This window comes from Chanos chanos, chromosome 15 (genome assembly GCF_902362185.1).
Source record: "Chanos chanos chromosome 15, fChaCha1.1, whole genome shotgun sequence".
Classification (NCBI taxonomy): Eukaryota; Metazoa; Chordata; class Actinopteri; order Gonorynchiformes; family Chanidae; genus Chanos; species Chanos chanos.
Window position 1 is genome coordinate 17,079,436 of NC_044509.1, and position 25,139 is coordinate 17,104,574.

The following is a 25,139-nucleotide window of genomic DNA, read 5'->3' on the forward strand; positions in this document are numbered from 1 at the left end:
TGTAGTCTGCGAGGGATCTCGCTCAGATCAGTGACTTGCAGGCTCAGCTGGAGGAGGCCATGAAAGAGAAACAGGAGATCCAAGACAAGGTATGTAGACATCCATCTCGCCCAAGCCTCAGTCTGCTCAGCCCAAACCCAAATCACATTCAGCAGTCTCTCCCAGCACAGCCTGCCCCTCACCTGGATCAATTTCGGACGCCCCGCCAACGCGGCTTTCTCTCACCGTTCAGATCAGCAGCAGCCAGGCCTTGAGGCTAGAATACTGTTTTACAGACCATCAGGCTTTTCACTGATACTGATCTAAAGCCACTAGGTCTGGACTGATTAAAAACTCGACCCCAGTCTTAGAAACACCACCTCTAATGACACCAAACAGCAAGCTCCCCAAACCCCAGCCCTTTCACTAAGGCAAAACTGTTTATTAGTATGGACGTGCACTGACTTATCTGCACTGCAAAATGTAATATAATTGCTGTGAGAAAGGCCTGAATTTGGTAAGCAGATACGGGAGACCAGAGGAGATTATTTTTAAAAAAAATCCCGTCCTCCCTCCGGTGCTCCGAGCTGATTGGTATTCACTCCTGTTCCTCTATCCCTTCAGCCAATTAGAGGAGGAAGGATGCTGCCTTGTACTTCAGAAACTGTTGCATTCTGGGCACATCAGTCAGCCTGGAAGCACAAAGCTGAATCTCTAAACCAGAGAAGCGACTCTCTGGATGATCTGCATTTTAAAGTGAGAAACGCAGAGTGGTGGAAAGCAGAGAGGATGAAAGTCTGAATATTTACACGTCTGTCGTCAACGGCAGCAGCATTTGCAGTTTTGCAGTTTTTCGGTTCTAATTTTTCTCTTTTTTTTTCTCTTGGTTCTAGTAGTGCACAGAGGTCATTTTTTCTTATTTGTTTGGTGAAATAGTCCTGAAGAGATGTAAGGATTTAAAACATGCAGATGTGTCTGGTCGTACCACCTGCCTCTTGCTCATTCTGGTGCTTTCAGTCTGAGGGGCGGGGAGTGGGCGGGGCTTGCTCCTCCAGGGTAGTGACCCTGATGTGTATCTGCTCATCTGTTTCCAGCTCCAGTCCCTGCAGAGTCAGCTGGAGTTCCAGGAGCAGTCCATGGTGGAGAAGTCCCTGGTCAGCCGGCAGGAGGCTAAGATCCGTGAGCTGGAGACCAAACTGGAGTATGAGAGGACTCAGATCAAACGCCTGGAGGTGAGGGAGAGGCAAATGTGTGTGTGTGCGTGCGTGCATGCGTATGTGTGTGTGTGTGTGTGTGTGTGTGTGTGTGGAGAGAGAGAGGGAGAAATGTAGGTAAGAGGCTGTAAATTAAGATCATCCGTCTGAATGTGGGTGGTACAGGGAGACCTCTGAGGTCATGCAGGGGTCACTGTCGCCAAAGCAAAGTGTGGAGATCAGTTGAGTCCAGCCACCTCAGGACTCCGCCCCCACATACACCTTGACCAATCCTACCCCGCCTGCCCTCTCTCATTAACATATCGCATCTGCATTAACATATCACATCTGCATTAATATATCGGACCTGGATTAAGGTATGACATCTGCATTAAGGTATCATGGATTTGTAAGACTATTTTTACCTGCTCCTGTAAACAGGTCTCAGGTGTGCCCGACTGCTCCTAACGCGCAGAGGTTGTGACCTTCTGACCTCTCTTTCTCCCTCTCTCTCCACCCGTGGGGCAGGGTTCGGTGACACGTCTGAAGGAGAACCTGGAGAAGATGACTGAGGAACGAGACCAGCACATCGGCAGCGAGAACCGGGAGAAGGAGCAGAACAAACGCCTGCAGAGGCAGATCCGTGACGTTAAAGAGGAGATGACCGAACTGGCCAAGAAGGAGACGGAGGCCAGCCGCAAGAAACATGAGCTGGTGAGCAGGAAGCACAAACAAACAAACAAACAAACAAACAAACAGATTTACCCTGTGTCAGGGTTCACTTAAATGTGACAAGTGATTCTAATGTGTAGAGGAAGGTGTCAGTTCGGCCCTGGTGCAGAAAAATGAGTTTATTGCTGCGGACTCTGCCCTCTGAATCAATAGGAAATGGACATCGAGAGCCTTGAGGCAGCCAATCAGAGCCTGCAGGCGGATCTCAAACTGGCCTTTAAGAGAATCGGAGACCTGCAGGCGGCCATAGAGGACGACATGGAGAGCGATGATAATGATGACCTCATTAACAGGTGTGTTGTTTTTCTCTGTGCCAGTGCAGGTCCCCACGCCATGATACATCCAGCACAGAGAGAGGAGGAACAGGGCTTTTAGCCAGGTTTTAAATGAGTGGTTTTTTTTCTTTTCTTTTTTTTTTTTGCTTTTTATTTTTCCTGCAGTCTCTGTGTAATTTCTCTTGATTTTCTACCATTTCCACCTTCTCTCTTGCTTACTCTCTGTCTCTCTCACTGTCTTACTCTGTCTCTCTCTTTCTCTCTTGCTCTCTCTATAAATCTCTCCATTCCTCTCTCTCTCTCCCCCTCTCTGTTTGCCTGTCTTTCTCTGTGTTTTCTCCCATTTGTGATTGTGCCGTGGTTTAATTATGCCTCTAGAGCCATCACCTCATCTGTCTGTGTGTTTCTGCCTGCGTTTAGCATCCTGCTGAGCTGAGAGTTTTTCGGGCAGCAGGAGCCGAGATGGGCTGCCCCTCAGCCCCTCCACAGTAAACAGTGCAGAGAGTGACAGTTCAAACCTCCTCTCTCCTTTTCCCAGTCAGACACAGGGCTTAGGAGGGAATCGGCTGGCAGTCTGTGTCTCAAAATACACACACTGACACACACACAAAGTTGCACACGTGTATACACACACACACACACACACAATCTAGATCACTGATTAATAAGAGGCAGAGCCATTTAGAGATGTGTTTTTATTTGTGTGCTATAGATGAGGTTTTGTTTCTCAGTCTTGTGTTGTATAGGACGTGAAGGCCTGGCCAGTGTAAAGATGTTGTCTTCTCTTCAGTGGTTTTGACTGATTTCTTCTCTCTTTTCCCTCTCTCTCCTTTTTCGTCTGTGTTAATTTGTCTGGCAGTTTACAAGAAATGGTGACAAAGTATCAGAAAAGAAAGAACAAGGCGTGAGGAATTCAAACATTCATCTCTTTTTTTCCCCCTTTCTGTGATGTTGGTTTGAAAAGTCTGTGCCGTTTATTTCAGCTGCTGGAGAATGATGCTGTATGAGTCTAATCAGTCAAGTCTAGAGTGCAAACACAGACGCAGTGTAAATTATGATTTATTAAAACAAACACACCATTCCTTTATATTTTAAACATGACAACAGGGAAAACAAACAACGTTAGAAGCAAACAGTTCAAAAAATGAACACTTCTAACGACATACAGCATCGTTTTCTCTGGCCAGCGTTTTTTTTTTTGGTTTTTTTTGTGCATTCTTTGGTTTCTGTTGCCTCAAACGCATGTGACTGTGATAAATCATGAAACCCCCTGTGTTTTACCATTGCATTTCATTGTGTGTTGAGACTCTCAGTCAGTTATACTCCACCATAGGCTCTCAGTGCCGTGTTCTTTACATTTCATCGCTAGTTGTATACTGTTTATAACTGTGTATGTGACAAACCTCTTGAATCTTGAATTGTAGAGGAAGACAGGGAAAGCAGGGAGTCCTTTATAGAACAGGAATCTTTGCGGGAGAGAACTCCAGCATCAGCCCCTCTAGGCTGCCCAGTTAGCGTCTGAACCAGGGCTCTGTAGACAGGTCACAAATCAACCTCTGTTACATTCACATATTTATATACGGCATAATCTTCTCTCCAGCGTGTCCACTTTCCCCCTCAGACATCAGCCTGTGGCACTATGTGGATTTTTAGCATTTCTCTGTATTTCACTGGCCACATACTTGCCTTCATTCAGCTCTCTCTTAGTCATGTACCTGTGTAATTCTGACCAGAGGAGAGGCGCCTCTCTGCCGACAGGCGTCAAACCTGCCACGCTCTAGACCTCCTAGGCTTAAGAGAATTATTCTCTAACACCAACGAGTCCCTCTTCTGTGGTCCGATACAGATGATATCAACAGTGTTAGAACTTTCTCTCCACGACGTCACGAAAATCTGTCACAGCCGGATTGGTGGAGGTTAACAGCGCGTTTTTCTGATCTGTAATTACCATGACAAGATCAGCTGTAATATCAGTGTCTTTCATGGGAGAAGGGATGTGCGTAATTCACATGAAAACCTTCAAGCTTAAGACAGGATTCTGAGACGTATAAAAATAGCCTTAGTGTACAGTATATATTCACATGAATACCTTTATACCCCGTGTACAGTGTGCTGTTAACGCACTGTGATGTTTGTGCTGTGTGGGGGCTCAGATAACATTAGTGGGTTGTTTAGTGGAGATGAACACTATCCGGAGGAGTTTAATGATAAATCTAATTGGGTGTAACAGTGATATGAGACCAAAACAAGCCAAGTGTCACAAGTGATTAATATCTCCCCTGTGAACTGCGTGTGTGTGTGTGTGTGTGTGTGTGTGTGTGTGTATTGGTCGGGGGCCTGTGCAGCTCCGTAGCCAGCAGCGTCAGACTGTGGACCTAAATTAGCCCCGACGTTAAGTGCAAAGCATTTGATGATTATTTTCCTCCTCTTGTCCAGTCTAACAGCTGTTTTGTCTGTCTAAGCAAGACCCTTTGTGGGCGCTTTTTTCAGTTTGTGTGCGTGTGTATGTGTATGAATGTGCATGTGTTTTGGTCTATGCATGTCTCTTGGACTTTAAATGTGTATTTTGATCAAACTGACTAATCTAAATGGTAAATATTTTGCAATTCGGGTAAAATAATTGTAATTCGGGTACAAAATATATAAATATATATATATATATATTCAGCCAGCAGAGTCGCCAAGCTTCCAGCCTGGGTAATCAGTGGGGCAAAATGGTCGTAGACAGACAACAGGGAAAACGAAGCTTTTATATCTCAACGAAGACGAGATGGTAGACTCAACGAAAATTAAATAATACTTATGAGTTATTAGCTTGTTGGGAGGAGAGTTACAGCTCTTGTCCCGGTGCAGAACTTGGTTCCAATCCTGTGAAAAGCGCACTGGTCACATCAGGTTTAAAAGGGACAATATCGATACCAGTAAGGCCTTCCAGTGGTTGTCTTTATGCAGTTAGCTTGTCTTGGAACTCTCTTTACGCTGCCAGCAATGAGAGTTGGCATGTACTCTATATGATAAAGTTTTAAATCGTATGGTCTATGGTTTATGATTTAAAACACACACACACACACACACACAACAGGTTGTGCCATCTGTCTGTAGACTCACTGCATGGCTACATGTGCAAATGTATGAGGGAGCAATGCTGCAGCGGGCTGGTCTGGGATATCAAAGACAGACACCAGTGCACAGTGTTTTAAATGATCTGCCATGCACTAATGATGAGTAGTCTGTGTCCAGTCCCCGGGCACCTCTACATGAAAGAGCAATGAGTCATAGATCTTAAATCTTTTTTTTCCCCCTCAAAGACACACATAAGCAGTCAGACATAGTTAATGATGTGGTTTGCGTGTACCGCGGTTGTCTTTCTCCTTTACCTTATTCCCTCAAGTACAAGGGCCATGGAACAGAGCTGTAGTGTCTGTAACACTCCTAGCCCCCGTTCACAAGAGAGTATTCTCTCCTGCACACTCTCTGTCTCACCCCCATTTCTCTCTCTCTCTCTCTCTCTCTCTCTCTGTCTGTCTGTCTGTCTGTCACTCTCTCTCCCTCTCTCGTTGGTCTCATATAACAGACTTTTTTATTGACCAGTTTTTTTTGGGGGGGGGGTGCAGCTCACCACCTGAGCCTCACTAACTGTCTGTGAAAGTGAAAGAACCAGACGGATGAGTGGGAGATGTGGAGGAGAGACGTAGGGGAGGGAGAGGGCAGAACAAAAGAGCAGAACAGAGGGAAAAGAGAAAGAGAAAGAGAAATGGAGAATAATACACAGTTCAAAAAGAGAGGGAGAAAGAAAGACCGAGAGCCGCATTATCCACCAGACAAAAGCGGGCACATTTAATTACACGTTCGAGAGGCTGTTTTGCATTCAGCTCAGAGGCAAGACTTGTAATGCTCGACCGCTCCCCTACCCAACTTAATATACACTTAACACTGCAAAGGCGAAGCACTTAGATACATATTCATGGTTTATGGATGGAGCCATTATCTAATCGCCGTTTAAAAGACACACACTCACGCCTTTACCGCTTTTGTTTTCCTGCCCATCAAATCGGGCACTTCTGAATTACACACATTATCTCAATAACTGAAGAGACATAACACACACAAGAGCGTATTAAGGGTTTAATAAAAAAAAAAAAAAGAAAAAGACCTTTGCCTATTAAGACTTTCTTACGCATTGAGAATCATGCTAGAGAAACAGGCTTTAACATTAATGCCTGCTTTGTCATTGGTATGGTTCTTCAGATGTCATTCTATAAGAGGGACGTGAAAACTGCCGGTACAGTAAAGAAAAACAAAAAAAAACAACAACCCATGTGAGTGGCTTTTGCACCATGCTAACCCATCTCGAGTGATCTGCAACACCTGTTACGTAACTAACCTCACGTAGAACAATGTTTTAAATGTTTGAATGGTTCACCTGTTTGTCCTGTTAGCCTCCTGTCCTCCCAGAACCAAGTCCCCAAACCAGTTGTTTTAGAGAGGAAGTTCAGTCTCCTTGATATGTGGGCCTGTGTCGAGAATTGTCTCCTTGCAATTAAATTGTTGATGTCATTTGTCTAATATGGTAGTCATAGAAGATCAGTGTAAGTTTGGCGGTGAACAGGCAGACTGAACGAAATTAACTGTCCGCCTTAACATAAAGACCAATAGTGAGAGATGTTTGGTCCCAGCTCCTGCGAGAACCAATGAGAGCAGTTTCAGCACAATAATACATTACTAAGAAAACCCACCGCCGACACGCAATAGGTCTTCGTTTTTTTCTTTTTATCCTTTTATCCATGTGACATTTTAAGGATTGTTTAGACACGGTTGCCGGCATTAAAAGTGCTGTACGATCTAAAGTATTTGATCGATAAACCGTTTAACAGCACCAAGAAACAGTGGAGTAAGGTTTGTAATGAGCCCATATGTCTAAAAGGATGAACTGCTTCCTCTCTTAAACACAACAGTAACATACTGCACCTCAGCGGTCCCCTCCATGTCGTGCCTTTCACTCTCATTCTCACGCTGATTCTGTTCTGTGCAGTGGAGACGACTCGGACTTGGACTCGGAAGTAGAGGACCGAGTGGATGGGGTGAAGTCCTGGCTGTCCAAAAACAAGGGCTCCAATAAGACTTTGTCAGAAGACGGGAGTCTGAAGGGTCCCAGGTTAGTATGGAGAGTCTGGTGTCACTGGTCTTCACAGTCCCCTCTGCTTTCTTCCTTTCCAGGGCGGGAGAATCAGTCCTCTTGGTCCCCAGTCATTATGTGAACAAACTGAATCAATTTCTCAGAGTCAAGTTTCCCAAATCCTCTCCTGGGAGGCCAAAGTCGTCCTGGTTTTCATTACCCGTTTCTGTTTTCTGACTGGCTGCAGAGTACACATACCTGTTCTCTAGGTTTAAAAAAAAAATCACACTATTAATTATTTGGTAAGGGCAAAAATTAGAAGGATTATGAGCTGCCAGGACCTGGTTCAGGGAAACCTGACCCAGAGTGGAGGGGTATGGAGGCAGGGTCTTTTTTTGTGCTATTGGCTCTTGCCTGATGGTGGACGGGAGAGAGATACTGCTGGCTGGAGAGCCTGGTGACAGGGCTGAGAGCAGGGCTATAAACCACGGTGTCAGTGCGAGCGAGCGAGTGAGCAATATCACGACAGACAGCTCTGCATGGCCTTAGTCACGTCTCTATCTAAGAGGATTAGCGGCAGCATTTGTCCTGTTGACTCACAAATTCTAAAGAGCTTTAGAAGACAAAATCCTGCCCCCCCCTTCTTCTTCCCACCCCATAGGTTTTTGTCCTGTCTGATAGTAATTTGTTCTTCTTTTCTCCCTGTCATGAATTGTTTAAAACATGTTGGGGAGAAGCTCATTCAGTCCCTCAGTTAACGTTAGTTTGTGTCGATATTTGAGTGGAAATCTCTTAAACATTTCATGTTTCTATCGATCAGTATCTCGTGTTTTGCTTTCCATCCAAACCCAAAGTCTGTCCACAATTTTTTTTTTTTTTTTTTTTTAAATCTGATCCTATCCTTTCATACAGCTTACTGTCTGATATTTCTAACTCTGATTTGTCTGGTGTTTTTTTTTTTTTGTTTTGTTTCCTGTTTGTTTATTCCTGTTTCTGTCTTGTGTTGTTCGTTGTTCTCCACCTCACCATTCCCTCTCAGACATGCTGCTAATGCAGACCCCAAAGAAGTGAAAGAAAGCAGGGAGGGAAAAGAGGGAAAAGAGACAAAGGAAGTGAATAAAGAAGGAAAGGACGTAGAGCAGAGTAGGCCAGTGTCTGTGATGAGTTCCCTTAGCTACAGGAAACGGTCCAATCTCAAAGACTCGATCGGCGGTACCGGAGACGAGACCTCGCTCTTCAGCGCTCTCAAAGAACAGCCCGACGCTCCCGACCGCTCCTCTCTGCGTAAGGCCAAGTCCAAATCCTCCGACAACCACGACGACGCGCTGTCCGTCAGCGCCTGGAGGATGGCCGGAGACGATCCGGACGACCGGGGGTCGGTCATCTCTCAAGCGTACTCGGAGGCCGCGAGCAGGGCCAGGAAAGGCCTGGAGCGTCGCTGGGCCAACCGCAGCCCGGAATTCGATAAGGAGTCCACCGTTTCCTCCGTGGCGCCGAGCCGAGCCTCCGCCCGCCGCGGCCTGGATCAGGATGACGACGCCAAGTCAACCCTCAGTAGTTTCAGCCTGCGTCGCAGCGCCTCTTGGCTGGACGACAGACGCAGCGAATCGTACGGACCCTCTGTCAGCCCCGGCCTGAGTCGGCGTTCCGGGGGCCGCAGCCCCGGCAGCGTGAGCCAAGCCGAATCCCACTTGTCCCTGGCGCGCAGCAGTCGACTGAGCGAATTCGGCCTGCGCGTGGGCGATGATGACGACGACGATGCGCTCAGCGTGGCTTTCAGCGAAGGTGGCGTCTCCGCCTACAGCGCACGTTCATACGGCCGAAGTCTCTCCACCCCTGCCCGGCCTCGCTCCGGCGAAGACGACCCTCCGGACACCATGGACGTCAAACCCGTCAGCCACCGCAACTACCTGGACCCCGACCTAGAGAAGGCCATCAACGAGGTCCTCAGCTTCAAACCCATCAAGTTTAAACGTCGGAGTCTGGAGGACTCGGAGGAAGAGGAGGATGGAGGAGCAGGTGGAGAGGGAAAAGAGGAGGAGGAGGAGGAGAGGAGGAGTGTCCGCAGTGTGAAGAGTGCCCTCCATGATGATGATGATGACGAGAATGATGGCTTGGGTCGCAGTGTGTCCAGTATGAGGCATTCTGCGTCGGGTTCGACCGCGGACTACGGCCGCACCTCCAGCAGCCTGTCATCACGCTCGAGCCGCAAAGCCAAGAAGAAGAAAACCCGTGACTCTGACTCGGACAGCTCATCGTCCGACGACCGCAAGAGGAGCTCCAAAAAGAAAGGGAAGAAGTCGTCGAAGAAGGGTTCCAAGAAAAAAGAGAGCGAATCCGAGTCGTCCGAATCCGAGTCCTCAGAGTCGTCCTCCAGCTCAGATTCCACCATCTCCTACCGGAGCTCCAGTAGCATCAAGAAGGCACCAGGCAGGCAGGCCTCTGGGTCGGATAGAGAGAGAGGAGCTGACGCCCCCACCGAGGAGAGACCCCTCAGCAAGAAGGACAAGAAGAAAAAGAAGAAGAAGATGGACAATTTGGTGATGAAGTATCTCTACAGGCCTGAGAGTGACTAGAGGCTGCCTGCAGGTGACACCAGACACATGATAGCATGGTGTGTCACTAAATGAATCCCCACACACACACACACACACACACACACACACACACACAGATCCTCTAATTTTCCACGTGTCTTGGGTGTTATAACATTTCATGGTAACCGTGTTTGACTGCATGTGGAGTTCTACAGGACATGATGGGATTCAATACAGCCTTCCTCAGTGTGTGGGCACGGCATTGTTCTCCGAGATGGGGCTAGAAATTAATGACTAATACAAGTGTTTTTGTTTTAGTCCCCGGGGGGCGGGGGAGCATGGCTATTTTTCACGGGTTGTTGTTCTTTTCTTTGAGTTAGGCTGGGCTATCATCTAAACATTTGCTGTTTCTCTGCCACCCAAAGGGAGATACGTTGAGAGAGCTGAGCGCATGTGTGTGTGTGTGTGTGAGAGTGTGTGTGTGTGTGTGTGTGTGTGTAGAACATACAAACGCACTCAGCGGCTCCCATGTGATTAATGAATGAGGCACAATAACATGACAAGCTCTGAAACAGTTAATTTACCAGACCACACACACACACACACACGGCACCAGTTGGCTAGTTCATATCTGCGCAGTTAGAGCCAAACAGTGATAAATGAAAGAGTGGATTGTGCAGAAGAATGCAATACGTTTGGTGACCAGGCCACTTAATTGACAAATAATGGTATTTTTAACGAAACTGACAAACAATGAAGCGATTGTATTTTTGCATCCTTGACTTGGTTATTGACTGGATATCTGTTGTCTCAAACTTTTTTTTTTTAAAGCTTTTTTATTTTTTTTACCTTTTTTCCCCCTACTATGGACACCTGGAATCAAATCTATTGTGAATATGAATGCTTTAATTACTCACCAATTAATAAATGAGGCAAACCGTAGCTTTGCGTCAAGGACCTAAAATGAAGTAATGTGAATACTACATCTGAAATCTAAAGCATGATTAAAGACTTTGTGCTGATTTTTTTTTCTCTCTCTCAATCAGTCAAACATATAGACAGACAGCGACAGACTAACTTTCTCTGAACCCGGCTGTTGAATTTTTACTACTGCACTTGAGCCTGAATACTCCCTGCATGAACTTAACCCTTGTATTGATTTTCAGAGTAGTGGAGCATCTGTTGAACCTTAAACAGTACCCAGAGCTGTTGGTATGTGTTTACTTTCTAACCTGAAGGATTCAGCTGTTCTAAAAGAATCCCCCCTCAGATGTTGTTATTCTTGTCTCTTTCCTCTCTAGTCCGCTACCACAGAGGGCAGGTGTGGGTCACGACCGACCTGATGAAGAGGAGGAGGAGGAGGAGGTTAAGGAACAGTCTTCTTTCGTTCAGCTGAAGGACAGTGACACCACTGAGGATAAGCCATCAGAGACCTTGGCATAGCTCTGACAAACTGCTCATATGAACTCAACTGCACTAATGCAAAACGTTCTGGAGCCGGACATGACCCAGGTCTTAAAAAAACTTATGCCCCCCCCCCCCCCCCCCCCCCCCCCCCCCCCTTATGCCTTTTACTCCCCAACCTCAGATCCTCCCCTTTACAGGGTCACAGGGAAAGAGCAGTCAAAACTGATCTTCTCCTTCCCAAATGTGTCACTATTTAAACTTCACTCTCTCTCATCATAGGAATTAATCTTCGGTTTCCCGGGGACTGAATTCACCCGAGGGTTCCACGGCTGGTGGGTTTCAGTTCCCATCCGTTCTTGGCCCCTCTTCCGTCTCCTTCTCTCCTCATCCTGGGCTTTGCTCAGTTAGCTCTTGCCGCAAGTTCAGATGAATGCAAAGGGAATTGTAGAGAGTTAATATTAGTTTTCTTTAATTCCTTTGTCTCCACCTTCATGCTGTTTGCTGTTTACTGCTTGTTTGCTGTGAATTCTCTGTGGCTTGGCGGCATGGAGGGAGTCACTCATTTAAATAGCGTCTGACTGCATCAGGCTGAGAGAGAATAACCATAACCCACATGGTAACAACTGAGATACTGGCTCTCCCTCTCTCTCCTTCTCTCCCCCTCTCTCCCTCTCTCTCCTTCTCTCCCCCTCTCTCTCCTTCGCTGTTGCTTTTTCTCTGCTACTGTGTTTTCCTTATAGGACGTGTTTTAGCAATGTCTGCCTCTACGGGCAAAAACAAAAGAGATAATATATTCAAAATTATGAAAAGAACGAATATGTTTGTTTTGAATGTTATGTTTTGTTGTTGTTGTTTTTTTTCAGAGATTTGTTTTGGTGAAAAAGAATGCCTCTGTAAGGGAATGGGCTTGTTTTACGACTTTCTGCCTTCAGTCTGCTGAGTTTAATACGAATCGGCTCTGATGCTTGCCGTCTTATTTTATCAGTTATTTTTCTTCTTCTTCTTTGTTATGTCTTTCAGTTTTTGTTTTGTTTATGCTTTGCCTCTTGTTATTTAGGTATTAAGATTCTGAAAATTCTATTATTGTGTGGGACACATTTGCTACAAGGTGAAATGTTTTTTGCTTTATGGGGAAATTTCTCTCTCTCTTTTTTTTTTTTTTTTTTTAAATGTCCTACAGCCATTACCTGTCCTGTGGTGTAATGCATGAAGTATTATTTCACATTATGCTAAATATCTGAAGTCAAATGTCAAGACTGCCTGATGCGAATGCTGCTAAGCTACTACTGGACAGCTCTAACTTCTGACTGAGGTCATGTGGTCTGATGATGAAACTATGCTTCCTGAAACCCCACCCCTCATGAATATGCACTGAACAACAGCTGGATAAAGTCCGTTACAGGCTGCCTACAGATTCTCTTCTGAGATGTGGGAAACTTTCCTGACTGGAGAATGATACTTAGAACGTTACGAAAACACATAGTTGCTCAGATATGATTTTTTCGTGGGATTTTACCTACATTTTGGCCTTATTATAAATGACAGGCAGTATAAGACAGCAATGCTTTATATTGAGATTATATCTGCCAAAACACATTATGCATTCACAGTGAACTGTAGTCTGGGAAAGTGATGTGAGCTTGTGTGTGTGCGTGTGTATGTTTGTATGTATGTATGTGTGTGTTCGTGTGTGCATTTCTGTTTGTGCACAGTTCATACACACAAATAACCTTGTTTGCATTTCTCTTGCTTTTCCTTGTGTATGTGTGTGTGTGTGTCTATGTGTGAAAGGAAGGTAGGATAATATGAATTAAAGGACAAGCAACATACATATCACTCAGTCTCTATTCTGTCTGTCATCTCTTATTTTTCTATGTATCCAATAGGACTTTATTATGGAAATGAAAAACACTGCTCTGCTCTGGTGTAGTGGCTCTTGCAATAAAAAAAGGGGGATATACATGCAGCTGCTCTATATCCTCATCTGAATAAGCACATATATGTTTAGGAATGATTTTTGCAATAGTGTGTTACTGTAAATAAAAATTGGTAATTGTTTGCCATGTCACTGTCTCGTTGCTTTGCGTTGGTTTGAAAACAATTCTTGTCAGACCAGTTTCCCTAATTCTCCACAATCCTTGTGGTAAAATTGAAAACGGGAGTGTGTGTGTGTGTGTGTGTGTGTGTGTGTGTGTGTATGTTTGCGTGCAGTAAAAGAAGGCTATGCAGTCGTCTGCTGGAGGCAGGCAGGGTATGTAGGTTTGGCATTAACCCTGTACAAACAAACATTCAGTTTACAGGGGTACAAATCAGTCTTTGAGTATTAGATCAAGAAGATTGAGTTAAGTATGGTTTGGAAAATATCCTACTGGAGTTTGACCAAACCGCGGCGTAACTTCAACATAATCGCCGACTAGTACGGAAGTGGACGGAGACAGTCGCAATGCAGTGGCTAAAAAAAGGCACATCAAATACTGGACAAAGGACATGACCATCTCTTCTTATCAGTCACTAAACCTCCGATCTTCGCACGGCGACCCGTCTGACAGTAGTGTAAGGACACGGGCCCGAGTGACATGCTGATATGCCGCGTATACTGGGATTTCTCCTCCCATGGCTCTGCCGCTGGGATTCAGATTAAAGTCTCTTCCCCATTCACCGCGCGAGCTCTAATGTTATTTTACAGGCCAGTGAAGTGGGAAAAACCTCAACTGAACAAAGCCAACTCCCCCCCCCCCCAAAAAAAACTGGCTTCAGAATTTACAATATGTTGTTCCCAGATGCTCACGAGGACATACTGTTTCTTAAATCTATTACTGACGTCGACTACGTAGGGCCATAGGCTTGAGTCACTCATAACACAGATATATGTTCACAAATCTCCTCTCCTTTCTCTGTGTAGCATTAGCAAGATACGGATGTTATTTTATGTCAAGTCATGTACATGTTCTAAACCTTGCTTTAGTCCTCTACGGAGGGTTCCTCTATCAGAATGTAGTTTCATTTAATTATGCGACTGTCCTGACTGACGAACAATCCAAAAACGTCGTGCGGAGACAGTGCAGATTTTTGTTTATTTCACTGATTCTCGTATTTAAAAATCCTTCACGTTTCGTATGATTGTCCTGTATGTGTGCGTTATGCTGACCACACGCATGGGTCATTCGTCCACACCAAGCAACACTTACTCTTTAGATTAAGAGTCCCTGGGCAATCACGTTGGAAAGCAACTTCTCCATCTATCTGATGAGCTGTGCCGTCTGCAACTGCCTGTCGATACGACGTGATTGAAGGAGTCGAGGGAAGACCCGCGGGGGACCAGGTGAAGAAGCGACACATTCTCATTTGCAATGCAGAGACGGGGAGCTGGGGAGCGCCGTGTAGCGCTCTGGGCGACTGTTTGTTTGTACATTTCATTTCCACACTAATGATCAGCACCCAGAGTGTTCACGCGCCCCTGCCGCGTGGAAGTCGGGACTCGCGTAGCTCTCTGATTGCGGTTTTAACACACGATTTCAGGAGTATGTGGAGAAACACGCACCTGTTTGTTTGTGTTTGTGATCTTGATGACATAGCGAGTAAATTTTTTTTTTTTTTTTTTTTACACCACTGTCTCCTGTCACAGAAATAAAATGCAGGCCCTCTAAACATTAAGAGTTTCTCTATAATGCTTGTGTATTGATGCAGAGTATGTTTGTATTGATCTGAATAATTTGAAAGGTGAAATTCACACTAACGTTGTACTCTCTTTCCACATCGTAGAAGTTGTTTTAAAAGGAAAGGAATAGAGTGCCATGTGCAATTAGATGTAATCACATGCACATCACAAAAATGAACAGAACCCATACACAGACAAAGTGAAATATTTAAAAATCTGTCTAAAGCCAGTTTTTGTGACTGAATAAACTTTGCTGTTTGTACCCTTACGGAATGCAGGTGGTCATCAAATCTGTCTCTGTGTCTAAAACTCCAAACCCAGGAGACACAGCCTGTCTCTGGCCACTGGACAAGGTCCTGCGGGCAAAGCTTAATGTGTCCTTCTCCCCCCCTCTCTCTCCCTCTCCCTCTCCCTTGCTCTCTCCCTCTCCCTCCCTCTCTCTCTCTCTCTCTCTGGAGAGGCCCAGGCATGAGCTGTGAAACGGTGTGAAGAGTGCCCAGCTCTCCACAGCTCGGAGCTCATTACAGCCGTAGTGTAAACGGGACGGTGTGTGTGTGCCTGTCGTGCTGCTCTGAGATGAGCCTCCCCATCCTCTCAGGCAGCTTGTGGTTGCCTTTTCGTTTCAGTGGGGACGTATGTCTGAAAGTTGACTTATTTGTACCTCCAAACTTTTTGTTTTGCTGCTAAACCCTGAAACCTTTTGAGAATATCTGAAAAATAAGAGTTGTCAGTCACAGTTAATTGTGTGTCTGAGCCTGGGATGGATCATCATCATCATCATCTTCCTCCTCCTCCTCCTCCTCCATCACCATGTTCTTAGGAAGCAGTGATTACAGTGCCAAGCCTCTGTTCTGTGAATCTTATCCTGAAATCACTCACTGACATGTGCTAAACGTGATGTTTGATTAAAGAACATACAGTGTGTGTGGTGCTGACAGTTTCCATTAGTCTCCTCTCAAGTGCCCCCAACAGGCATAAAACTGATTTCTGTCACAAGTAATGTAAAGTGTGTCTGTCTGGTTGTCTCCTAATACACACACACACACACACACTCTCTCCCCTCCACTCTGAAAATGTTTTTTACCCTGCAAGTCTAATAGTCTTTTAATGCGGTCATTGTCTGGCTCAGTCAATACAAATTCACTTAGCATCCCACTAATAAATATCGTACTGATATTTTCCACTGTATAATCCCCCCCCCCTCCTGCTGCCACCCCGGGGGCTCTGACAGATCATGCTCATTGTCTGTCGTTACGGTTGGCCTCATAAGTGATTAAGCTGTTGGCCAGGAAAACAGGTACGCACACGCGGGAACATCGGGCCTTTTCCTCCGCCTGTCGCAGAAAAAGACAAATTGTCGCGTGAAGGGGCTTGATTGCTTTTTAACAATGTGTTTTGTTTATGACAGAGGGAGGCCTGGCACATTAAGCCAGAACGCAGAGGAACGGAACACTCCAAATTTAAAATTCAATCAGTTTAAAAAAAAAAAAAAAAAAAAAAGTGCTGTTTGAGAGTGTTTTTCCACTGTTCACACAGCTCTCAGTAAATCCGTGTCCTTTCCAGCCACTTGGCAACATCATTACTAAAATTTTTCACTGCTAACCACAGAAGACTCATGTCCCTCATTACCACGTATTAATGTATTAACCACTTACAGAGGTACAGTGATTTAAATTTTGAGTAATTCATTCAGTTGAAACTCTTAACCAGAGTGTCTTATGGCTAGCATCACCTAGGTCAGTGGTCACACATCTCTGGAGTAAGTTTAGGCACAGAGTGGGGCTACGCAGACTGCTATCCGGAGCAGCAGTGGTCGAATGTTGTGAAAGTCCATAAATTTTCATAACGGCTGCCGACAGAGAGGGATTTTATATATTAGGCTCCCTCTATAAAGAAGATCTCAAATTCTTGTGAAAACGCTGGATTTTGAAAGGTGAAAGGTCATAGGAGGGTATCTGACCCAGGCTAAGTTCACAGAGTATCTTCCCAACAACTGGTCCAAACTTGAAACCATGACCTGTGAGAGAGAGAGAGAGAGAGAGAGAGAGAGAGAGAGAGAGAGAGAGAGAGAGAGAGAGAGAGAGGAGTGTGTGTTAATTCCAGTAGCATGCACCATAAATTGCTGAAATTTGTAGGTTATGACTGTCTAGAGACAATATCTGTGTTACCTATCTGTCTTAGCCTTGTCCTTTTTACGCTGGGGATTGTGTGTTCTAATTCTGGCTGTTTGTACCCTCTGCCACGTGTGCAGTTACGCTGTAGTAAAAACATGTGAGTTTTGACTTTCACCTTCAGCGGGGGAATTTGCTCGCTGCACTGAGTTCTAGCTTTGCGTTGAAGTGAGTGAGTGTCAGATCTCCTGAGGAGGCTGAGTTAGTGAGGACTTGGAGTGTTTTAGGTGTTAGATTTTAGATTATCTCCGCAGAATTCGACCGGTGATCATGGCCTTACAGAGAAGGCTTGGGCTTATTACTGTGACTGCCCCATTTCTCTTTCAGTAACATCACCAGCTTTTTGAATGGGACATGTGCACACACACACACACACAGTTGTCCAGAGCATATTTCAAATCTTAGAGGCAGTCCCAATATCTGAGTTTTGCGCATCAACTGTTTTAGCACTACACAGCGTTTTTTTGTTTGTTTTTTTAAATGGTCGAGCAGCAAAAAATTAGCAAGCCGAACTTCAGCTAATATTTTATGGAGACACCGAAGACACGGCTGCAGAGGACTGATTATTTGGAAGAAACACGGAGATGAGGTAACAATAATGCAGGTTCTGGAAGACTGAAAGATTCAGCTGTTTTTCACCCCCCCCCCCTTTTTAAAAAAAAAAAAAAAAAAAAAAAAAAAAAAAGTTGGCCCAGTAAGATAGATATTTTTTATAAAGTTGGCCCAGTAAGATAGATGGCAGAGCCAGCCTGGCCTCTGTCCAGACCTCAGAGAACCACAGAGCTCACACCCCTCTCCAAACTCAACGGGTCAGCACTTTACACTGATTAAGAGCAGAAATTAATTACACGTTTAATGAACCCTTAATGTGAATTCTCAGACTACTCGTCCCCCGCAGACTTGAGGACTCCTGTCTCTGTAATGGCTGTCTTTCAGTGTAGAATTCCCAAAGCAGAATTCCCTCTTATATTTAGGACAGGGTATACCCCCCAGAATTAGCTCCATCTGCTCTCCAAGTTCTGCTAATGAATCCTGTAATTAAAGTGTAAGCGGTCGGTCTTGATCCAGAATCAAACCTCCAGCTCCTTCAGCCAGACACCCTTACGCGTGAGTTTAAAGCTGGGACTGCTAGTGTAATCTGGAGTAAACGGTTTACAGGGTGGCTAAAGACTGCGATACCCCCCGTGAAGTCTGTGTGTGGCACTCACCCGAGAATCCCGCTCCAATGACGATGTTCCTGTGGATCGGATGGTAATCCAGTACAAAATGATGATCAGGTGTCACCTACACCCGGAAGGAAGACACAGCAGGTTGTCATGGAGATATCTATGGGTAACAGTCACTAAGCGCAGGACATGTAGGGGTATGTCATCTTAAATCACATGGTAAAATAAAAAGTTACTGGCCACATTTACAATCACGCATCTCCAGTTTTAACAGGAGATATGCACCCATAACTGGTGCCTCTCTCACACAGCCATTATGTTCTTTACTGGAAAGTGATCAGTGGTCATTTAGGTTTCATTCATAACAGTAAAAGAAACCATAACCACGACCGTCGGCTCCGTTTATGGTTTTGCTCAGCAGCTGGATAATCATCTAGAACAGGCTGTTCATTTTTCCTCCTTTCAGCCTGTCTTCCTCCTTTCAGCCTCCGGTGATAACTTAACAAACTGCTCTTCTTAAACAGCCATCAGCTGTTCTTTCTCTAGGCTTATGTTGGATTTGTTTTTTTCTTTCCTGCACTGAATGTCCTGAACATTGGATTTGGTACAGGTTATATTTCTCCTGTGTGATCCTCTCTCCTGAAAGGAGAATTAGGCTGTCAAAGGAAAAAAAAAAAAAAAGGTTTAGGGAAAAAAAAAAAAGAATACAACCCCATATTGTCAGAGGCATACCTTTCATCCGCTGAAGTCTTTAGCGGTCTATTTTGTCAATGTCAGAGTTTCCCTGTGTGAGACTTTCATTTTAGTTTAAGATTTTCTACAGAATTCTCTGGAACCATGCTGAGAGCTGCACTTTTTCCACAGTGAGTTAATGAAAAGACAAAGTGTGGATTTTTAGTTTGTTGAGTACTGCAGACCACTGGAAAGAGCGTTGGCACGCCGGTATACAGTCTATTTCTAATCTGATTCCTAATCCTAATCTAAAATTGTAATCTGAAATCGGAGAGAATGGCAGGCTGGGTCAGGTTGGCCAAGAATGCTGGGATTACATCAGACCGTGTACATGCAGGTTTCCACCACAGCAGGCTCCGGTTCCAGGCCAGGGAGGTAGTCAGACACAAAGTGAGAAAGGACGTGGACGTCTGTCTGGTCCTTCTGTCTGTCTCTCTCGTCGGGCTCTGTCTTACTGCCCATATGATAGCAGATCTAATGAAAGAACAAAAATGGCAAAAAAAAAAATTTTGATATAGAACATTAAACATTTTGGTTGCAAGTTACTTTTGGTCAGGGTTTGTATTTTTTGTCTGACTCTTCAGAGTTTTACCATTTTTAATATAGAGTATTTGCCCGACAGTTTCCCCATTTCAGTTCAGCTCCGACATAGTTTGATTTCCCAAAACATAAAAGGTCACATTTTTGGGGGGGGGGTTGGCATTTCCTCACTGTAACACATACTCCCTTTGCTTGACAACAGAAGATGATCTCTATAGAACTACTGCACTGGCTGGTCTGTAGCACCACATCTGTGTATTGTTACTCTGTAGAGGAGCCGTCATGAATCCGGGCAGATCATGGCGTGATTCCAGATCTAGTCTGGGGTCTATTGTCTGCAGTTATAACCTACTGCAGAGTGAAGACGTATCAGAATAATGTCCTTCACATTCTGTTCGTGGTTTCACTATAATACGTATAGAGGGGCTCTCTACGAACTACCATTCTGTCTGTATGCTTATGTCTAGCAGGTCCAGCTCTTACAGGCAGGGAGAATTACCGCTTCACCGTCCAACCAGTAACAAAGACATGAGAGTGTTACAAAGAAAAACTTCAATGACCCTTTCAAAAAGAAAAGCTGAATGTTTCGTTCTGCTTTCAGTTTGAGGACATTAGTTTTGCTAATCCTACACTCGCGGCTCTGTTTTACGCCAAGGGAATTGTTAATAGGTGTTGGAAATGAAACCTGCTGTGAAGGAGAGCCGTGGCCGTGAGGAAATGAACAGTTGGCTTGTCTGGGCATAACTCACTCGGTAAGTGAGACTCTCTGGAGAACCGCTGTGCCTCCAGCACTGGACCATAAACCCACTGTCCTACTTACCCAAAAACGGAACAAACCACGCTGGACATTTGACTTGGGCAAAGTCCAAAATTTTTCTGCATAACGATTGGACGCAAGACCATTAAAGCTTGGAAATCAGCATCTTTAAAACTTTAAAATCCATTTAAAGAGGCAGCCATCTCTCACCTTCACAAGGCCTGGGTACTCATTGGATGGCAGGCCGTATATTTGGTATTGGGCGGCGCCGGTCTGGACGAAGCAGGGGAAATGGGTTTCGATGCCATAGGTGCCTGGAACCCTCTCCTTCCAGTAACACACATTAATCTTCACCACCTGCTCACCAGTCAGCAAAGCACAAGGGCAGATATATTTAACAAGCCTCCATCAGGGCAAGATGTCTTCTCCTTCTGCAGTGAGTAACCTGTCCTGAAACTCAGCTCTGATCAGATGAGGTTTTCCTTACACTGTGTGAAATGCACTGTGTGAGTGTGTGTGCGCTCTGTGCGAGTGTTCCGTGTGAGCGTGTGTGTGTTCCATGTGAGCGTGTGTGTGTTCCGTGTGAGCGTGTGTTCCGTGTGAGCGTGTTCTGTTTGAGTGTTCACAGATCCGGTTCCCAGACGAGAAGTTTGAGTTATTACTCATTTCGTCTTACCCGAAGAACCAATTGGAGTTTGTCCTTCCTTTGACTTTGGTTTCAATTTTTAAATCCCCCCTCAACGACACCCCCCGTATCTGACATTTACCAGCGGTGAAAGTCAATAAAAAGAACACGTTTGCTCAGAAAGAACATGACTCCATTAGAAGGGTTTATGGTAAGAAAAAAAGGCACACAACAAATTCTCTGACATCTGAGGTCCACAGTGAAATACATGAGTGTAGTCCATGTTTGTGTGTGTGTGTGTGTGTGTGTGCGTGCGTGTGCGGGCGTGCAGATCTACCTCCAGTGGGAGCTGTAAATCGGTGTGGGATAAGAGTGTGTTAGCCCAGGGTCCTGCAGTGATGACCAAGGTCTTGGCTTTGTACACTCCACATGCAGTTGTCACGGTTACAGTGGAGCCGGGTTGAATATTCAACACTTTCTCTCCATCTTGAATCACACCCCCCAGACTTTGGAAAACGCCCTGAGAGAGAGAGAGAGAGAGAGAGAGAGAGAGAGAGAGAGAGAGAGAGAGAGAGAGAGAGAGAGAGAGAGAGAGAGAGAGAGAGAGAGTCAAACTTTCAGATTTATCTGACTTTGCTGTCAGTTCAACTGCAGGTTGTGTTGGAGAATTGATCAGTTAACATCTTACATTCGAGATGTATATTGTACATGATGTAGATGTACATTGTACATGACTGACACGACAGTGTAGCAGTGTCATTGTGTCCCATGCTAAAAATGAGACCAAGCTACCTCGACTAAATTACATTGTAAACAGAGAAACTGGTCTCAAAATAAGATCTATAAATGGGATCTATTCGTATTTTAACATTTTCCCCAAATTTCTTTGTGTCTCTGTAACCCTCCTGAGTGAATACTGCTGAACAGAGGTCACGTGGAGGAGGTGACAGACGGAGAGCTTGCCTGGGCTGCACGCAGGGCTCGGTCAGCGTACAGCACTCCAGCCGTGGTGTCTATGAAAGTTCCCTCTCCGCTGCGCAGAGTCACCTGAGGCAGTCTGCGGCTGAACTGATCCGGGGTCAGTTCCTCGGTGGGAACGGCGTTCCTCTGCACCGTGTCTCTGAACAGCTGAAAGTCCTGGTCCTCTGCCGGACCTTTCACCAGGATACCTGTCCGCCTGAGAGAGATAGTGGATAAAGGATTAGCCACAAACCTCCACATTCGTCACAAGACACACACCACAGAATCCACTGGAGAATATAAATATATATATATATATATATATATATATATATATATATATATATAAAAAATGTTCAGCCTGTTAACTCAGGTATTAGACTGTGGTTCTTGTACGGCGACTACAGTCGATAAATCTGCAGCTCAGGTGTAAGTGCATCTGAGGCTCTTTGAACACTGGGAAGGTTTTCTTCTCATTCATTTATTAGAGCGTGTTTTACAAATTCTACAATTTACAAGAGGTGTTGGTCCATAGGGGATTAGCTGTCAGCCACATTGGATCTCTTCCTGTGAAACTGACCCCCCTCCCCACGGCTGCAGCATAAGACTAGTCGTTTCTGTTTTCTGGAGGGGGTGGTTGCTCCACGCCTGAGGGAGGCAGGCTGAAATTGAGTGTTCAGGCTGATAAATGCTCTGTTTTACACGGGCATTTGTGACTTCGCTTTTTTTCCCCCCTTTTCCTCCTCTGGTGCGGCAGGCCCCGGTTGTGATGCATGTGTGCCGCCTCACTGTGCGGACCGCGCCATCCATCAGGGACGCGGCCAGACCTCCCCTCCATGTAAATATGATCACAGCCACCGGCGACATGCTGAGTAACGGCCGCTGTGCCCCCAGGAGCCGCACCCTCCGCCCACCCTCTCCGTCGCTCTACTGCTACCTCTCTCACCCCCACCAAAGGATCCGCTAAGGGATCCGCGAGACACCACCAGCCGGCCAGTTCAGACTCTAAGATTTGCACGGAGCCAACATGTGTGATCTCCCTGGAGTTTGTCTCGTGGGGAAAGGCCGCGGACAGCGCTGCAGCAGGACCTTGGGCTTCACGAGGCCCTGGGAGAGGAGATCACTGCACAGGGAACCAGGGAGTCTGCGTCGCCTTGACTGTGTCTGCGTCGCCTTGACTGTGTCTGCTGTTCTCCTCAGAGACTGAAGAGAAGAGTTGGAGTTTTGCGTGGGTGTCGCTGTGTCTTTTTTTTTTTTTCCTTTTGCTTCTTTTCTTCTCCTAAACATTCTACAGACCTCTCTACTGTGTTCAACATCATAATATTGGTGTTATTCCCCCATCCGCCCCCCCCTCTCCCACACACACACACACACACACACACTCTCTCTCCCTGTCTCTTTTCCTCTCTCTCTGTCACCCACACACACACGGCTCTTGTTATGTTTGACCTTCATGTTCTTGGTTTACTTGATCCAGTTTGTTTGATCCGGCGAAAACCAGCACAGGTCACTGACCAAGCAGTGACACAGATTCAGTACCTACAGCTTCATGAAAGCAAACACACACACACACACACACACACACACACACACACACACACACACGTCTCCTCAGGGAAGACCCTGACACTGACACTCCAGTCATATCTGTTATTCTCATCATAGACCTGCAGGCAGTGGGTAGCTTGGTACTCACTTAGCAAAATCTGTTGTTCTGTTGTGAATTTGTTAAAAGTTTGTGTGAAACTTCTAGAGTATCATGGCTTGCCATTAGTGTGTGTGTGTGTGTGTGTTACGTATGGTTTTAGACTGTACTCTGCCTGTCAGTGGACAAATTTAAAGGCTTCATATTCTCCCTTTATAACACACGGTACCTGTAATCTAATTATAGTTAATATAATGTGAATGTAAGCATAATGAGATTATATCTGAACAGACTTCATGCCACATTATGACTGGTTAAAATGATGTATTATCATATTAGATTGAATTAGAGTAAATTACATCATATTATTTTATTTGTTTACACAGACCATTGTCTTGTATCTTTGCATCTAACCATTGATTGCATACAAACAAAACAAGAGACACCATAACATGTAAAAATCAACAGTGAAATCAAATAACATGATAAATCAAACATGTAAAAATAAAAGAAATCTAAAACAAACACATTACCACTGAAAAACAGAAGTAGTGTGTCAAAAATCTCCACTGTTATGAGCAGGCTTTGAGTGACTGTTGGTGAGAGCTCCACACCACATACCTGAACAGGGAGACGCCAGCCTCTCTCTCCAGCTGAGCCCAGAGTGTATAGCACTCTTCCATCATGTGGGTGTAGAAGTCCTGCTCGTACGCCTTCCGAATGATCCGCGTCTGCCCGTGGGAACTGCCCCTGGAGTGGGGCAGGAGAAACTGGACAGAGCAAAGCAAAGCGGTTGGTTATAAACCACACATACATTAAGACCACCATGCATCCATACTATTAAAGCTGTGTTTCGATGATTTCCGGTCAAGTCAAAAGTCAAGTGTTTTGTTCTTTAATGAACAACAACAACAACAACAACAACAACAACAACAACAACTCAGTTGCACAGTGAACTTCTAAAGCAAATGATCTGGTGAGTGTTCTCGTTTCCGTGAGTAATTGCCGTCAGGTGGTAGATTTTTGGCTGTTGGTCTCGTCTTCCTCACCTGGTCCAGGAGGAGGGTGCTCTGCTTGTTTTTGGCCATGTGGTAGGCCGTGAAACAGCCCTGCACTCCGGCTCCAATAACGATACAGTCGTAGTTCTGCCGGGACATGCCTGGGCCTTGACTTGCTCTGACTCAGGACTGGAACAGGACTGAACACTCCTCATCCCGCAGCAGGTTCTCACCAGCCCCCCCCCACCCCCAAACTGATCAAAGGTCTTATTTTTATCTGCCAGTGAGGCCAGCGCTGCAGCGATGGGACAGGTCATGACAGACTGGTTATTAGATCACATATTATTTTATATTATGATTCCCACAGGGGTGCAACTGTTACAGAATCACATCAGTGACCTTTGACATATTCCCTTCACATCGGTTCAGTCAAATCCCAGACTTGCTTTGTTACTCTCAGCATTCTCTTTATGTTGGAGTCTCTTCCTGCAGTAATTCATTTCAGAGAATATAAACCTTTCTAGAGCTTCAACAACAAAAGCACGTACAAGATTGTAATCATAGTGGTAAATAGATCTAAATAAAACCAGGCGTTTTATTTCTTGCAACCCGTCAGTTTGTTTGTTTCTCTCTCTCTCTCACAAGCAC

At 45.3% G+C, this 25,139-nt stretch overlaps 2 protein-coding genes across 3 annotated transcripts in view; one reads left to right on the plus strand and one right to left on the minus strand.

The window, feature by feature from the left end:
- The window catches only part of myo18aa (myosin XVIIIAa), a 73,264-nt gene extending 63,393 nt beyond the window's left edge, over positions 1-9,871 (plus strand). Inside the window, exons 35-41 of the mRNA XM_030792387.1 lie at positions 6-89; positions 1,074-1,211; positions 1,701-1,886; positions 2,058-2,197; positions 3,039-3,083; positions 7,212-7,334; positions 8,335-9,871. Coding sequence (XP_030648247.1) covers positions 6-89; positions 1,074-1,211; positions 1,701-1,886; positions 2,058-2,197; positions 3,039-3,083; positions 7,212-7,334; positions 8,335-9,871 — 2,253 coding nt within the window. The remainder of the gene's footprint in view (positions 1-5; positions 90-1,073; positions 1,212-1,700; positions 1,887-2,057; positions 2,198-3,038; positions 3,084-7,211; positions 7,335-8,334) is intronic.
- Positions 9,872-16,394: 6,523 nt separating this feature from the next.
- LOC115828761 (peroxisomal sarcosine oxidase) lies at positions 16,395-24,678 on the minus strand. Of its 2 annotated transcripts, XM_030792848.1 has the most exons (8): positions 24,543-24,678; positions 24,115-24,263; positions 21,852-22,065; positions 21,226-21,408; positions 20,474-20,620; positions 19,291-19,440; positions 18,277-18,352; positions 16,395-16,914 (listed from the first exon to the last, which is right to left on the minus strand). In XM_030792848.1, the coding sequence occupies exons 1-8, from the start codon at positions 24,648-24,650 to the stop codon at positions 16,784-16,786; spliced, it is 1,158 nt and encodes a 385-aa protein (XP_030648708.1). In that variant the 5' UTR covers positions 24,651-24,678; the 3' UTR covers positions 16,395-16,783. The 2 variants fall into 2 exon arrangements, with proteins under 2 accessions (XP_030648708.1, XP_030648709.1); XM_030792849.1 differs by lacking the exon at positions 20,474-20,620.
- Positions 24,679-25,139: the final 461 nt, after the last annotated feature.